Genomic DNA, 15,040 nt, shown 5'->3' with positions numbered 1-15,040 from the left:
AAATCCCTGTCTCTTTTATTTTTTGTTAGTGTATCTTAAAAAACCCTTCCCATCCCCCCCCTGTTAGGGTGTGTGTATTGGTTTTGTAGAATACCTTTTTGGTATTTATTTAAGTTAAATTTGACTGGTGTGTGTGTGTGTTTTTCGGCACCATGTCAAAGGAGAGGGTCTCAGGTTTTAAGAAGTGTGACTCGTGCTGTCAGAAGATGTCTCTGACAGACGGTCACACTTCTTGCCTGTATTGTCTGGGCCCTCTTCACCTGCAGGACTCCTGTGCTATTTGTCACTCCTTCAGCCAGAGAGTCCTGCAGGAGAGATAACAAACTGGTTCTTAGGGGCCTTCTTAAGCCGGAGGGCTCTCCGGCTAAGTCGGCCCCATCTAAACCAGCAAGAGTTCCCAAGGCCCAGGCTTCTGTTCCTAAGCCTGCGGCCTCGGCCCGACTGCATTGAGTCGAGATCGGCTCCGGCTGGAGCCGATTCTGGCTTTAAGCACTCGGCACCGATGGCTATCGGTGCCGAACCTATTTTGACCACCGATGTCGGCCCGATCGGCTCCGACACCCATGTGGCACAGGCATCGGTGTCGGCTCCGATCGGCTCCGACACCGTTACTTTGGTGGCTGTATCGGCTCGCTGGAGCCGATACATCGAGACGTTCTGTCGGCTCCGAGAAGTCGGCGCCGACAGGATCTGTAGTATCGGCTCCGGTGGCTCATTCCAGGAAGAGGTGGGGGGCTCCTTCCCTGGGGGCGCTACTTTCGGCTCCGCCTCTTCTATCGGAACGGAGCCATCGGAGCCGATCTTCAAGGTCATCCAGGTTGTCAGATCATGACCTAGAGAGAGTGGTCAGTAGATTACTCAAGTCACAGGTACTGGCCCAAATGTTACACAGTCCGTCTCAGCAGACGACTGTTGGTCCACACCCCGTTACAGTTCCTCCTTCAACTCTACCCCAGAGTTTGGAGTTGGAGTCTTCGGGCATGGTTACTGCTACGGCTGGAGGACGGATACCCCTTCTGTTCCTTCAGCCTCTACTCTTATCTCCTCTTCCTTAGAGGGATTCGTGGTCGGGCTTCCATGGTCTCCTCCGAGGGGTGAGTGGCATCGGACCCTTGTCCGAGCCCGCTCTTCCCCTTGGAGCCTCGGCCTTGGTGAGCTCGGCTCCGACATCTGCCTCGGAGACTTCCCTTCGGTGGTCCCGGAGTTCCTAGCTCTTCGAGCGGGTTCTCTCGGACCTGCCTGGGAGGGGAGCATTCGAGGTAATGAAGAGTGTACTGGCCACTGGTATCAGTCAGCAGTCTGTTCCCGTAGCTCCTCCCTCTATAGTACCTGTTGACATCTCTGCCACTTCTCTTGCTACAGGACCCAGAGATCCTCCGCCTCAGGTTTCCCCATTGGGAATTTCCCCTCTTCCGAGGATTCTCCTGATGTTTCGGGAGATCCTCCTAGGAAGAGGACTTGTAAGAGGAAGCATGTAGACTCCCGAGTCTGTCACCGGATACTGACTTTGATGAGTCAGAGGGATCCCCTAGATCCCCTCTGAGGATGTCTCCTTCTCAGACATCCTAGAACTTCTGAAACAGAGGGAAACTGGCCCACCAACAATCCCTCTGAGGATGAGTCAGTATACCTAGAGGCGTTTGGATCTCGGCCCTCCACCTCCTGGGTGTCTCCGCCTTCGACCCCCTTATGCAGGTTATTGCACGAAAGGCGTGGGCAGCTCCTGACTCTGTAGAGCCAGTCCCTAGGAGGCCTTCAAAATTTATCACTGCCCCGAGTGACAAACAATTCCTTACCAAGGGTGTCCCCGCTGATGCCATGGTGGTGGCTGCGCCACCAAAAGGAACTTGCAGATCCTTCCGTGCCCGTCCATCCTCCTAATAAGGACTCTAGGACCATGGATAGGTAATGCAAGCGGATGTTTTCCTCAGCGACCTTTGCTATGCTCGCTGAATTATCTTTGTCACTTCACCAGACTCCAGAGAGATATCCTGAAGGAGCTGGGAGAAGTAGTTCAGGATCCTACAGCTGCAGGGGCTCAAGAAAAGATTGCTTCGCAGCTAGGAACCCTCAATTCCATTGCTAACTCCTCCATGCGGCTAATATCTTATGCTGCGGATGGAGCGAGTAGAGCCGCAGGCACAGGTGTGGCTCTTAGACGCCAAGCCTGGATGCGACTATGTGATTTTGCGGATCCCTTTAAGGCGTCCTTCACAAATTCTCCCTTTGATGGGTCAGCTTTGTTTGGCCCTCAGGTGAAGGAAACCTTGACCAGGTGTGAGCAGGACGGCAAGACTCTTTCTGCTGTTGGAGTCTGTTTTTCCACCCCTTCTAGGCCTTATCCCAAAGGACAGAAGGGTGGGAAGATGTGGTTCCGTAAATCCCAAGGAGTCATGCCGGATTCACGTGGTCAGTTTACCCCTAGAGGCAGAGGGGGTAACAACAACAGACGCCGCTCTAGAGGCAGAGGGGGTCCGAAGAACCAGGGAAACAGGGAGCCTCTCTCTGAAAAGCCCTTTCAGCATCCCTGAGGTGTTGCCCGGCTGTCCCTCCTTGGAGGCAGTCAGGGGAAGATTATCACTGTACCCAGAAGCCTGGCATTCCCTCACTCAAGACAGATGGGTACAGTCGATCATATCCAAGGGTTACATAATTCCTTTCGAGGAAAGTCCCTTCCCCTCAAGTTCCCTTCCAGATGTACCACCCGGTCTAAGGGAGATTGCAGAGTTAGAAATCGCAAAACTACTGCAAAAGAGCCATTCAGCCAGTTACAATAGACCATTCAGAGCCCGGAATCTACTCAAGGTTCTTTTTGGTCCCCAAAAGACGGGAGACTGGAGACCAATATTGGATCTCAGCAGACTCAGCAAGTCTGTCAGGAAGACAAGATTCCGAATGGTCACTCTTCAGTCAATTCTGCCCTTCTTACAGAAGGACAACTGGATGTGCTCAATAGATCTTCAGGATGCGTACTATCACATCAAAATTCACAGACGCTCCAGGAGATTTCTCCGCTTTCGGCTGGGGTCCAGTCACTTCCAGTTCAGAGCCCTGCCCTTTGGTCTCACTACAGCCCCCAGAGTGTTCACCAAATGCATGGCAGTGGTCACGGCTCACCTGAGACGTCAAGGATTCCAGGTGTTTCTCGACGACTGGCTCCTGTCAGCCACCACCAGGCATCAGCTTATACAAGCCAGGGATTACACAATAGACCTTTGTTCTCTTTTAGGCATCTCAATCAACTTCGAAAAGTCATCCTTATCGCCCTGCCAGTCTATTACCTTCATAGGCGCAAACTTAAATACTGTTCGGATGTCAGCTACCCTTACAGAACAAAGAGTTTCAGACATTCAGACTCATGTCAGGATCATTCTGGCCAGCAAGAAAGTACAGGCCAGAATGGTTCTAAAGGTATTAGGTCTCATGGCTGCGGCCATTACTCTTCTTCCCCTGGCTCGATTCTACATGCGCCTCCTTCAGTGGATGCTGTTCACACAGTGGTCATACCAGCAACTCCCAATGCGTCACCAGATTCTGGTGACACAAACATGCAAAGAACATCTTGCTTGGTGGATCACATCGTCTCAGGTTCACCAAAGCAGGTGCTTTGTACCTCCTTCCCCGATAGCCACTGTCACCATGGATGCCTCCCTGATCGGGTGGGGGGGTCATTATCAGGGCAGGATGGTTCATGGGACGTGGCAACCGTTCGAGTACCATCTGCACATAAATGTCCTGGAGATGAGAGCAGTGCTTTTAACGTTGCAAGCCCTCAACGACTTTCTTCCCGTAGGGACAATTGCAGTCCACACAGACAACATGTCTGTAGTTTGGTATATCAACAAACAGGGCGGAACCAAGTCCTACCCCTTGTGTCGAGAAGCGCTCAGACTATGGCAATGGGCGATCTCCTCTCATCGGTTTCTGGTAGCAATGCATATCCCTGGGAAAACCAACATTATAGCGGACAGATTGAGCAGAGCTATTCTCATGCCTCACGAGTGGTCTCTCAAGCAATCTATAGCGGAAGAGATTTTTCTGGAATGGGGTCGTCCATGTTGCGATCTTTTTGCTACTCCCCAAAACAGCAAATGTCCAGACTTCTTCAGCCTCTTCCCTCTATCAGGCCATCCCCCCAGAGACGCTCTGACCCAGGATTGGCCCTAGGGACTTCTTTACGCCTTCCTTCCATTTCCTCTGATCCCTCAGGTGATCCAGAAAGCTACCGTTTTGAGAGCCAAATTGATTCTCATTGCCCCTTACTGGCCTCGACAAGTTTGGTTCCCGTTCCTCCATCATCACCTTTTGGTGCAGCCGTGGCATCTGGACCCAGTGCCAGATCTACTGATTCACCAATCCGGTCAGCTGCACCGGTCAATTCCTTCTCTCAACCTCACAGCATGGTTGCTCCACTTCCTTCCTTAGCCAGGCTTCCTTTGATCTCTAACCCAGTTAGAGACATCATAGTAGCTTCACTAAAATCCTCTACCAGGAGGATTTACACAAGCAAATGGAAACGTTTCTCTTATTGGGCTAAGGCCCAAAATATTGATCCTTTTACTGCCCCTGTTCAGGCAGTTCTGGACTTCTTAGCAGAGATTTTTCATGCAGGCTCCTCTTCTTCCACAGTCAGAGTTCAGTTGGCTGCTATTTCTAATTTTCATGTCGGGATAGCAGATCATAATATTATGTCCCATAGGCTCTGCAGGGCCTTCTTGAAAGGAATTTTCCTACTAAAGCCTCCAATCAGGAATCCTCCTCCTCAGTGGGATTTAAATTTAGTGCTGACATCCTTGATTCTTCCCCTTCGAGCCAGCTGTTTCTTGTTCCCTGAAATATCTTTCTTGGAAAACTTTATTCCTAGTGGCTATTACATCTGCCAGGAGGGTGTCTGAACTTCATGCTCTTTCGGTTCGACCCCTATTTGATTTTTCACAAAGACAGAGTATCTTTGAGAACTAATCCATCCTTTTACCTAAGGTCGCTTCAAAAACAATCTGAATCAATCCATTGATCTCCTGTATTTTTCCTAACTATTCAGATAGAGCTGAACAAAGCTACATTATCTTGACGTCCACCGTCAGCTTAGATATTATTTGGACAGAACTAAAAATTTAGAAAATCTGATCAACTTTTGTTTCCTATGCGGATAATAAAAAAGGCCTTCCTGTTTCTAAAGTGACTTTGTCCAGATGGCTTTCTTCGGTCATCACTGAAATTTATACGATCAGGGGAAAACAGCTGTGCTCAAAACCTAAAGCACATTCAACTAGGAGTTTAGCTACTTCTACAGCTTTTCAAGCTAGACTGCCTTTGGACACTATTTGTGCAGCGCCACTTGGGCCACTCCTCACACTTTTGTTTCCCATTACAAATTGGACTTGGCCTCCAGGGACAGAGCCAGTTTTGGCTCTACAGTCCTCAAGAGTTTGTTCCATTGAGCCACCCAGGATAGAGGTGCTAGGGACGCGGTCCCATCAAGCAAGAATGAAGGCGAGATTGACAACTTAACATTAAGAAGTTATGTACCTACCATAACGTTCCATGTTAGTTGTCTTCTCGCCTTCTTTCTTGCGACCCTCCTCCTTCCCCTGGCCTGGACAGACCTTGTATAAGAAACTATTATGCTAAAGACCATTCAGACCTGGTCCTTTTTCCATCTGTAAGTTTCTTCTTCCTTTGGGAAGTATTTTATGCTTGGTGTTATTGCCCTTTGTCAACAAACGAGATCTGGGTACTTACTGCCTTGCATCATGGGATATGGGGCTGCCTCGAGCTGGTAAAAGGAGTTCTCGAGCTAAAGCAAGTGCCGAGTCGGAGCCGAGGATCGGCTCCGAACCCATCAAGCAAGAAAGAAGGCGAGAGAAGACAACTAACATGGAACGTTATGGTAGGTACATAACTTCTTATTAACCTTTATCACAAGTGTTATTGTTAAAACTGTTGTCTTAATTTTTTATGTTATTTCAGGGAAATGCAATGTCCTATATTGCTAATGAAACAGGGGTGTTGTGCTTCTAAGATGACCCATAAACACCTCCGGGGGAGTGCTGGGCACAGTGAGAGGTGACCTGTCAATCGTATAAAATTGACTTTTCTGTTAAAACTGTGTACATATTTTGTGAGAATTGTGCTGAAAGCATATATAACAATTGAATTATAAGGTATTCCTTGGTTTGTATAAACTTTTCATGTGCCTGTTTGGGGATGGGGAGACGAGTACCATTTGTGTTGCCTTTGTATTTAAAGAGGTTTGCTGTTGACATTGTATAGTCATCCTGTTGTTTCTGTGGTAAACAATACATTACTAAAGTGGTATTCCTTCTTTTCGACCAAAGATTCTTTTGTGTGGGAGTGTGATATGGTACAACCCACATAACCTTCAATTTTAATAACTGAAATGTGTCTCCAGTGCTTAATGTTGGAAATATATACGTGTGTATGAGCAGGAATTTAATTATGTGATTTATATGTTGTATCCTTCTTTATGTACCATAGGATTATGGCACCCAAGTGTACAAATCCACATAAGCCCCTTTTCAGTGACTATGAAAATTACATTATAGTGCAGGTGTTCAGGCACCATGGTGCCTTTCTGCTTCAGAGAGGACGTGGGGATATAGCTGACAGAATGCGGATTTGGAACCAGATAGCTGCAGTGGCCTGTGAACAACTGGTTACGGGGGGCGGGGGGGCTGCAGTAGAGCCACCACTGACACCAAATGAAGAGCTCCTGTCCACTGTCAGAGATCCAGAGGACTCTGTGGAAACTGCACACCAACATGTGATTGATGTCAGTGCTGGTGCTTTTGGAAGGGCAAGGATGTTCCAGAAGGAGGTTCCAGGTAAGCTTACATATGTCAGGTCGTAAGATTTATTTGTATAGTAAAATATAGAAAAAACACTTGCATGTTTTCTTGATGATTCTGTTGATAAAAGACTTGATGACGCAGTCTTCATTACATGTGGGCTTTTGGTGGACGTGATAGCCTAGTTGCAATTAAATTATTGTTAATGGACGTATAGGCAAAAATTGTGTAGTCAGTGTCCCCATTTGTTGTTGCAGTTGCATCCTTACCTTGCTTCATTTCTTCCAGGACCATCCTCCGTACCAAGTGTGGCGTCGTCTGTACATGGTAAGGAAAACATTTTTCTCCCATTTATTGATGAAAATTTGTGAGATGTATACATTTTATCCGTATGTGTGAGGTGGGTGTAATGAGTTGTGTGTACTGTTTACCATCTGTGATAAAAGTGTGACCATTGTTAGTTTATTTGACATTTGTTGACTGGGAAAGTCCACTGGGTCAGAAACCCATTTTCAGTGGAAGCCCGGGGGGAAAAAAGCTCCACAAAACGTTTTTATACACAGTAATTTTAAATGTAAAATAGACAATTAACATCGGCTTTGTAAAAAAAAAATAACATTGGCTGCTATTATATAATGTATAGTACTGTAAGAATAAAAAGCCTTAAGTAAAGATTGTAGTTTGCCTCAGGTAAATGGTTGTTAAATACTTGGTTAGTTCTAGACACTGCCTATAAATAAAAAGAGAGAATAAGTTAGTTGATAAAGAAAATTTCTTAGGAAGGTTGAGAATAGTTGCATAGTGGAGGAAAGGAGAGAGAGTGGCTAATATAGCAATAACCCACGCCTGGGTGTGGGTAATGCTGGATTTACCCACGGATGGCGTGGTTTGCGCCCGAGGGACCAAACAAAGCCAACCGTGGGTAAATACAGCATTACCCACACCCAGAAGTGGGTTATTGCTATTATACCATGACATTATTTAAGAAAAGAAACTATTACTTAAATAATGGCATAGTATAATGCCTGTTTACAGCCCTTCCGCAGATGTCTGGCATCCGCGGCAGTTCTGATGTACTGCGCGCAGTACATCAGAGCTGTGGGCAAAAGCAACGGAGAAAGCAAGATCTCCGTTGCTTTCTTTTTTTACTGTTTCACTATGTTAAATGGGTTTAACATAGCGAGACAGCTTTAAAATAAGCAACGGAGATGTCCGTTGCTTATTTTAACTGTCTCGCCATGTTAAACCCATTTAACATAGCGAATAAAAGCAACGGAGATCTTGCTTTCTCCGTTGCTTTTTAAAACCTGTCACGCTATGTTAAATGGGTTTAGCATAGCGAGACAGCTTTAAAATAAGCAACGGAGATCTCCGTTGCTTATTTTAAAGCTGTCTCGCTATGTTAAACCCATTGAACATAGTGAGACAGTGTTTTAAAAGTAGAGTTATACTCATGGAAAAAAGTCCGGGCGACCGGACCTTTTTCCATTAGTATAACTCGATTTACAATGTGCACGCTGGCCAATCAGCGTGCACGTTTTGGGGGGGGGGGTCATGGTATAATTACATTTTATTTATGGAATCATAGAGTTTTGCACACAGGAACAGATATGATTGTTGAGGCAGTGGCATTTTAGTGCAGATTTGTAAGTTTTTAATGAGTCTAGTTGAGTGATTGAGGAAGGCAGGGCATTCCATAATCTGGCAATGGTATAGGAATATAGGCTTTGTCTAGCTCTTTTGTCTGGATATATGATTGTAGGATAGACTGAAGTGCAGGGCAGTTATTGAGCTTGTATATCAGTTTGTGGGCAAGAGTAAGTTAGGTATAATATAGGTAATGGGGAAATTCAAACCAATTCAGTTCTGAAATGGCCTCGCAATGGTGTGTGCGGTTTGGCATTCCAAAGGCAAATTTTGCTATTTTATTGCAACCTAATTACAATTTATTGCTAAGAGATGTCTGAAGGTTGGTAAAAATGAGACTCTATCAGGACGGGGATCAGTAGAGTGTTTGCAAGTTTTATTTTGGTTGGTTTATCCTAATAGTGTATGTCTGTAAAGTTTGGCATGTTTTGAAGTGTTTTTTTTTTTTTTTTTAATTGTATTGAGAATATGTTGCTCGAAAGTGAGTTTGTCATCAGTAGTTATGCCAATAATTTTCCTGCCTTCACCAGTTTAATTTCTGTGTTGTTTTGTGAGCACATTTTAAAATCCAAAGATGGCAGCTTTGTTGAATAACAAGAGCTTAGATTTTTTTGGGTGCAGTAATAGTTGTGTGTCGTTTAGCCAGGTTTCTATAGAAGTAAAAGTATTTTGTGTTATGCTAAGGAGATCAGAGAAGTTGCTAGAAGAGGAGATGAAAGTGGAATCATTGGTATATTGGATGAATGTACTTTGGGATGCTTTGTAAAGATTATTAATAAAAATATTAAAAAGCAGAGACCCCAGAATAGATACTTTGGGAACTCCTGTGTTATTGACCAGATAGTCAGATTGTTTATTTTGTCATCTGACAGATTTTCTGTTTATGTAGATGGAAAACCATGTTAAAGAATTTGGGGAGCATCCTAGTTTTTCTAGTTGCTGTAGCAGTTTAGTGTGTGATACTGTACTGAAAGCTTTGGATAGGTCTAATAAGATTACTGTAGTTAATAGACCAGCATCAATAGCTTTGTTCACAGTATCCGTGAATGAGAGTAGGACTGTAATAGTACTGTGTGCCAGATGAAATCCATGTTTGGCGGGAGCACGGAGGTTATTGTCAGAAAGATGCTTTAGAATCTGGACATGTGTACAATTTCTAAGATTTTAGATAGTGATGAGAGTATGGATATAGGCCGGTAGTTTGAAAGATCATTGGCATTACCACCTTTGTGTTATGGAGTGATAATGGATCTTTTTCCAGAGTTGAGGGACATTAGCTTCTGAAATGGATTGGTTAATTAGAATACTGACAGGGTAGGCTGTTGCGTCAGTTGCAAGTTTTAGATATTCAGATGGAAGATTATCACCAGAGAGGGAACGTGGTCTTAGTTTGCTTAGAAGTTTATAAACTAGGGAGAATGTAGGAGTTAATAGGATATTATTACAGGCTTCACTGGTGTGGGGAAAAAAGAGAGGGGCTTTCTTGAGTGAGATTTGGAGTGTCCAGTAGATTATTGGAGTTAAGGTTGGTTTTAGGAAATGAGTCATTGATAAGTTTTAGAATGGTATTGATTAAGTGGAAGTTAAACATATGGGCAATTTGTTGAGGGTTTTTGTCAGGAGAAGGCATTAGGTTGTGCAAGATTCCAGGATTAAGGAAGATGGAAACCGATTTCCAGAACTTTTTTTGGGGTGTTTTTTGTTTTTGGCTGGATAATTGTTGAGAGAAATAATTTTTCTTGTCTTGTTTGACTAATTTTTTGGCTTTATTACGAAGTTGCGTGTAATTAAGTTCATTTTGTGGGTTTCTGTTTTTCCGCCATTCTTTCCAGGCTCGGTCTCTGGAAAGAAGAGCTTGTTTAGTGTGTTTTGTTAGCCAGGGGGCATGGCTAACTTTTGTTCTTTTGGTGCAGTTGGGGACTAGGCTATTAAGTGTAGAGAGAAAGACCTTGTTGAAATAATTTACAGCCTCTTCCAGAGGTAATGTTTTTACTGGGGTCCAATTCTGAGCTTTTGTGGTATTTATGAATATGTTTTGGCTGAAGTTGGCAAAGATAGGAGTGTGTTTTGGGTATTTGAATATGGGTTCTATGGGTGAAAGCTGGTAGGTGGTCAGTTAAGGTGTTACGGAGGGTTCCAGTAGTATTTATGAGGGTGAGATACAAAGATGCAGTCTAAGGTTGACTGTGGTTGTTTAGATAAAGTATGCATAGGTGATGAGCTGTGTAAACCTGTGCAAGTTTATACTATTCACAGAGGAGTTGGAGATTACGTTTTGCCAGTTAATATTTGTGTCCCCAAGAATGATAGTTTCATTGGCTATATTGTGGTTTGTCCAGGATAGGAAGTCTTCCAAAATCTAATAAATTGTGTTAAATATTTAGCGTAGGTGTTAATTTCTTTCATATGTTTGTTGCTTATCACAGGTGATCCTGACAGTCGAAGTGTAGTACTCTTACCACCTGATGTCAGAGTATCAGCAGAATCAGAGAGGCACAATTGGGGGGGGGGGGGGGAAGAGGTTGAACTTGACATTGAGGTTGACATTCAACTATCCCCTGCATTTGCCTTGGGCAGTCATACCTATTCCACATACACATACCTATTCCACTGACCCCCTCAGATACTGGACAGGTGGAGGGTGACTCACTTGATCAGGGTAGTGTGGTTACTGTGGCTTCAGTGCCAGTTGACTACGGCCATAGCCAGAGTGTAGGTGAGGTGTCACGCAGGTGGGTTGTTAGGGGTGCTCATAGGAAGCCTACTGACCACTCTGCATCTGATCCTGGTGTATCTTTTATGTGCCATTCAGTGTATGTTTAGGGCCATCATGGAGGCAGAGGCATGTTCCACTATGGCCTCTGAGAATCTGAGAACATGCTTAAGGTTTTAGATGTGGCACAGGCTGGCATGCATGACTGCATCTGCCATGTGGCTGATTCAGTGGATCAAATGAATGACACGATGGAATGGGCAGATTCTGTGATGGAAAGTCTGCTGGGAGGGGGACAGCATCCATATGGACATAGGTCAGCAGCATTATCTGAGGGCCACCTTGGCTTTCCTGATCACACTCCCGTAGTAGCACTACTTCCAATGCTCCGTCAGTGATTGAGGTGTCCACACCCAGACATGATAGGCCATGGGGTCATAGTCCTGGGCATACTCGTCAGGAGAGCTCATCCACCAGACGTTGGTCATGTTCAGGTGGCAGCAGCACATTTGACCATGGGCATGGATGTGCCAGTGCAACTTTTGGCAGAGCCAGTTCTCACGGTCAGGGGTGATGACAATGAACTGTTACCTCTACCTTGCATGACTTGCATCTACCCGACATACCGGGATGTAGAGCTAGCACAGAGCTTGACTCTATTCTTGCAAGCACTGATGCATGTTTCAACTTGACTGCCCAGACACACACACACACGTTACATGGGTCATTTGTGAGACTTACAGCTCATGATTGTTTGATACTGTATCCAAATTTATGCCTGCCTGAACTCATTACATCCGAGTGATGCCTCCAGGTGCATCTGCAGTTACCTCCTATTGCTCCTCTAGGCATCAAATATTGCTTGTTCATATTTGCATTAATATTTCCAAAACCATGCCCTGTACAAGGTATCAGAATATTTTATCTTGAAACATACATGATGGCAAACACAATTGTATTGATATTTGACCTATGTCAATGAGTATTTGTTAGAATTGTAAGGTGATAACTTTATTTTTTAAAGGCTCAAGCCACGCCCACTAGGTGTTAAAGGTGCACAATCAAAAGAGCTGTACTGGAGGGAATGAGCCACACACTCAGTACCTTGTGTGTCAGCCTTGGCCTCCTGCCCCGTCAAACAGCACCCTGTGCAAATAACTGTGCCATATCCTTTGTTTGTCTCTCTTGGATTCAGAGATACACAAGTCTTTTTTCTGATGGCCGGAGTGCATAAGTGATTGAGTATTTATTGTATACATGTTTGTGATGCTCTTTTTAAAATTGTACTGCTTTCTTACATGTTTTTGTAATGTGTGTATCTTTGATGCATGAGGTCTTTTAGGTGATAGTGTACACATCTATTGACATAAGTCATTGCTGTGACATATTGATATTATTGCTGTAAAAATAGCCCACTAACTTAGTTACATTATCAAGTAACATGCAAGGCTGTCCCATTCATTTGTATTCTTAGCCACTTATTTTTATATTCCAGGTTCAGCATTTACCTTGATAGTTTAGCAGTTACAAGTGTTTTAATTTGGAGCTGACTCTGTGTGATGCTAGTAGTACACAGCCATTTCAAGGGAAAGTAAAGGTTTTGAGCGTTGCCTGGCATCCATTTTGCTGTATGTATGTGCATAGGTTGACAGTCTCACCCCATAGATGGTGAGCATGTATGCTGTCCAATGCCTTTTGGCCAGGGCGAAGGCATATTGTGCAAGCCTATGTCTACCTACACCCACAGTGGCTGGTGGTCCCTCCCCTCCGACTCTTCACATGTGTGTGACTATGGTGACCTTGCCATTGGTGGTGGAATGTATGCCCCTTCCCCTTGCTGATCCTGCTGAAGTTGTTTTCTCAGGAAAATATTGTGAAGGATAGCACAGACCATGAAAATGTCAGCACAACTACTAGGATTGTACTGCAGAGCTTCCCATGGTGTATCTAGGCACCAGAACTGTGACTTCAGCAGTTCAAACACATGCTCTATGATATTTCTTGAGTGTTTGCCTCATTATAGCATTCTTCAGTTGGGTGGGTGTGCATTTCTGATGGGCATAATCATCCACGGCTTAAGTGCATCCTCCAGTAAAAATGACCTTGTGGGATATCCCACCTACAAAAACTCTGATACAGTTGAGAGTTGTGCCAGATAAGGGAGTCATGGTAACTTCCTGGGTTGCCAGTACACACATTCAAGATGATTCCCTTGGTGCTATACATGACCTGGCAGTTAATGGAGTGGAAGCCCTTTCTGTTTATATACACCCTTCTCTGTTCCACGGGTGGTGCTTTGATTTCAATGTGTGTGCAGTGTATGGCACCCAAGACTTCAGGAAAGTGTGCTGCAGGGTAGAAATCCTGCATAGTTGTAGCTCTGTCCTCAGGTGTATGCGGAAAATATATGTAGTCAATGGCATTTTGTAGCAGAGCATTCAGGAACTGATGTAGAATCCTGGATGCTGATGCCTGTGACACCCCTAGCATATCCCCTGTTGGTCTGTGGAAGGTTTCTGTAGCTGATATTCTAACTGCTACACGTACTTTAGTCTCCACAGATATTGGCTACCCTCTGCTTGCCCTTGCTGTCAGTTGAGGATGACAGAGGTTGCATTGTTCTTGTTGTGTCTCTATCCACCCTGTAGTGCTCTACAGTTGGGTCTATATTGCATGTTCGAAGCTTCAAAATTTAGAACCTTGTATAATCGAACTTATATGAGCAAAGTTTTAAAACTTCGAGCATGTAATAAAAAAAAAATAAAAAGAAAAGAAACCTACTTGAACGCTGTGAGTGGGGGGGGGCAAGCCACCCTGCACCCCTGCTACTTAAATATACCAACTCCCAGATTATACTTCAGTGAAGTGAGATCTCTTTAGGGAATATTTCCCTTTACTTCACTGTATTGTGATCTGAGTTGGTATATTTAAGTAGCTGGGAGTGCAGGGGGGCTTGATCTCCTACTCATAGCTTTCAGGTAAGTTTTTTTTTTTTTATATTTTATTATAAGTTCGATTATATGAGGTTTGAAGTTTTGAAACTTTGAACATATAATATAGACCCCTACAATTTCTAGCTCATGCAGACTCTGAAAAGTTAAACTGGGTTGAAACATCCTTTTCTTTATTGGCCGAGGTCTCTTAGCAGCAGCATAGACTTGGGCCTGTTGCACATACACATATATAAGAGCAACAGCAGCCCCATAACATTGTTTCCATGTAGAGTAGTTTCTGTGGCTGTATTCCAGTAGTTTTTAAAATTTGCATGCAACACTTGCACCGAGTCTGCACAATTGCATTATAGCTGGTTGAATAGCTCTCCATCTTGGATATAATTCAGCTGCTTATGCTGTAATTTGCATGCCACAGTGTGCACTGTTTGTGCAGCTCTACATGCCGTGTAGAGCCACTACAAAACAATGCGCTTCCATGCCCTCATCTTGTGCAGTGACATGCGCACAGTCTTAGCGCATCATGTAGGCTTTATTGAATCCACCTCAAGGTCTTTTTTTGTACAGCAGGATGAAGTAAGGAAGGGGCAGATTTTTCCAAACTGAGAAAAGACAGGGAAGGGAAATAACAGAAGACTTGGAAGAAGCTGGTCTTTATCTGATGTAGGTTTTCATTTAAGGCCATCATTGTCTGGGAGTATTCTTTAACAAATCTACCTAAAACTGTTGACTGGGGACTGTTCTACTTTTTTGAACTGACTGGATCATGTAAGATAGAAAAGTCGTTTGCTTACTTTAACATTAGATCTTCATGATCCATATCCATCTAGTTCAGTATACCCCCTCCTCTTTATTCTTACTATAACCCTTTCTAAGGACTAAGCCAATTATACTGAGGTTATTAAGATGTAAGAGTTTCT

The 15,040-nt window shown here is 44.2% G+C and overlaps 1 protein-coding gene across 1 annotated transcript in view; it reads left to right on the top strand.

Moving 5' to 3' along the window:
* The window catches only part of LOC122792730, a 1,288,351-nt gene that overhangs the window by 125,902 nt on the left and 1,147,409 nt on the right, over positions 1–15,040 (top strand). Inside the window, exon 3 of the mRNA XM_044060312.1 lies at positions 7,098–7,136. Within this exon, the coding sequence (XP_043916247.1) occupies positions 7,098–7,136 (39 nt within the window). The remainder of the gene's footprint in view (positions 1–7,097; positions 7,137–15,040) is intronic.

This window comes from Protopterus annectens, chromosome 2.part0 (genome assembly GCF_019279795.1).
Source record: "Protopterus annectens isolate FY-2018-M chromosome 2.part0, PAN1.0, whole genome shotgun sequence".
NCBI lineage: Eukaryota > Metazoa > Chordata > Ceratodontiformes > Protopteridae > Protopterus > Protopterus annectens.
Note: the sequence above shows the minus strand (reverse complement) of the source record. Positions and strands in the feature narration are given on the sequence as shown.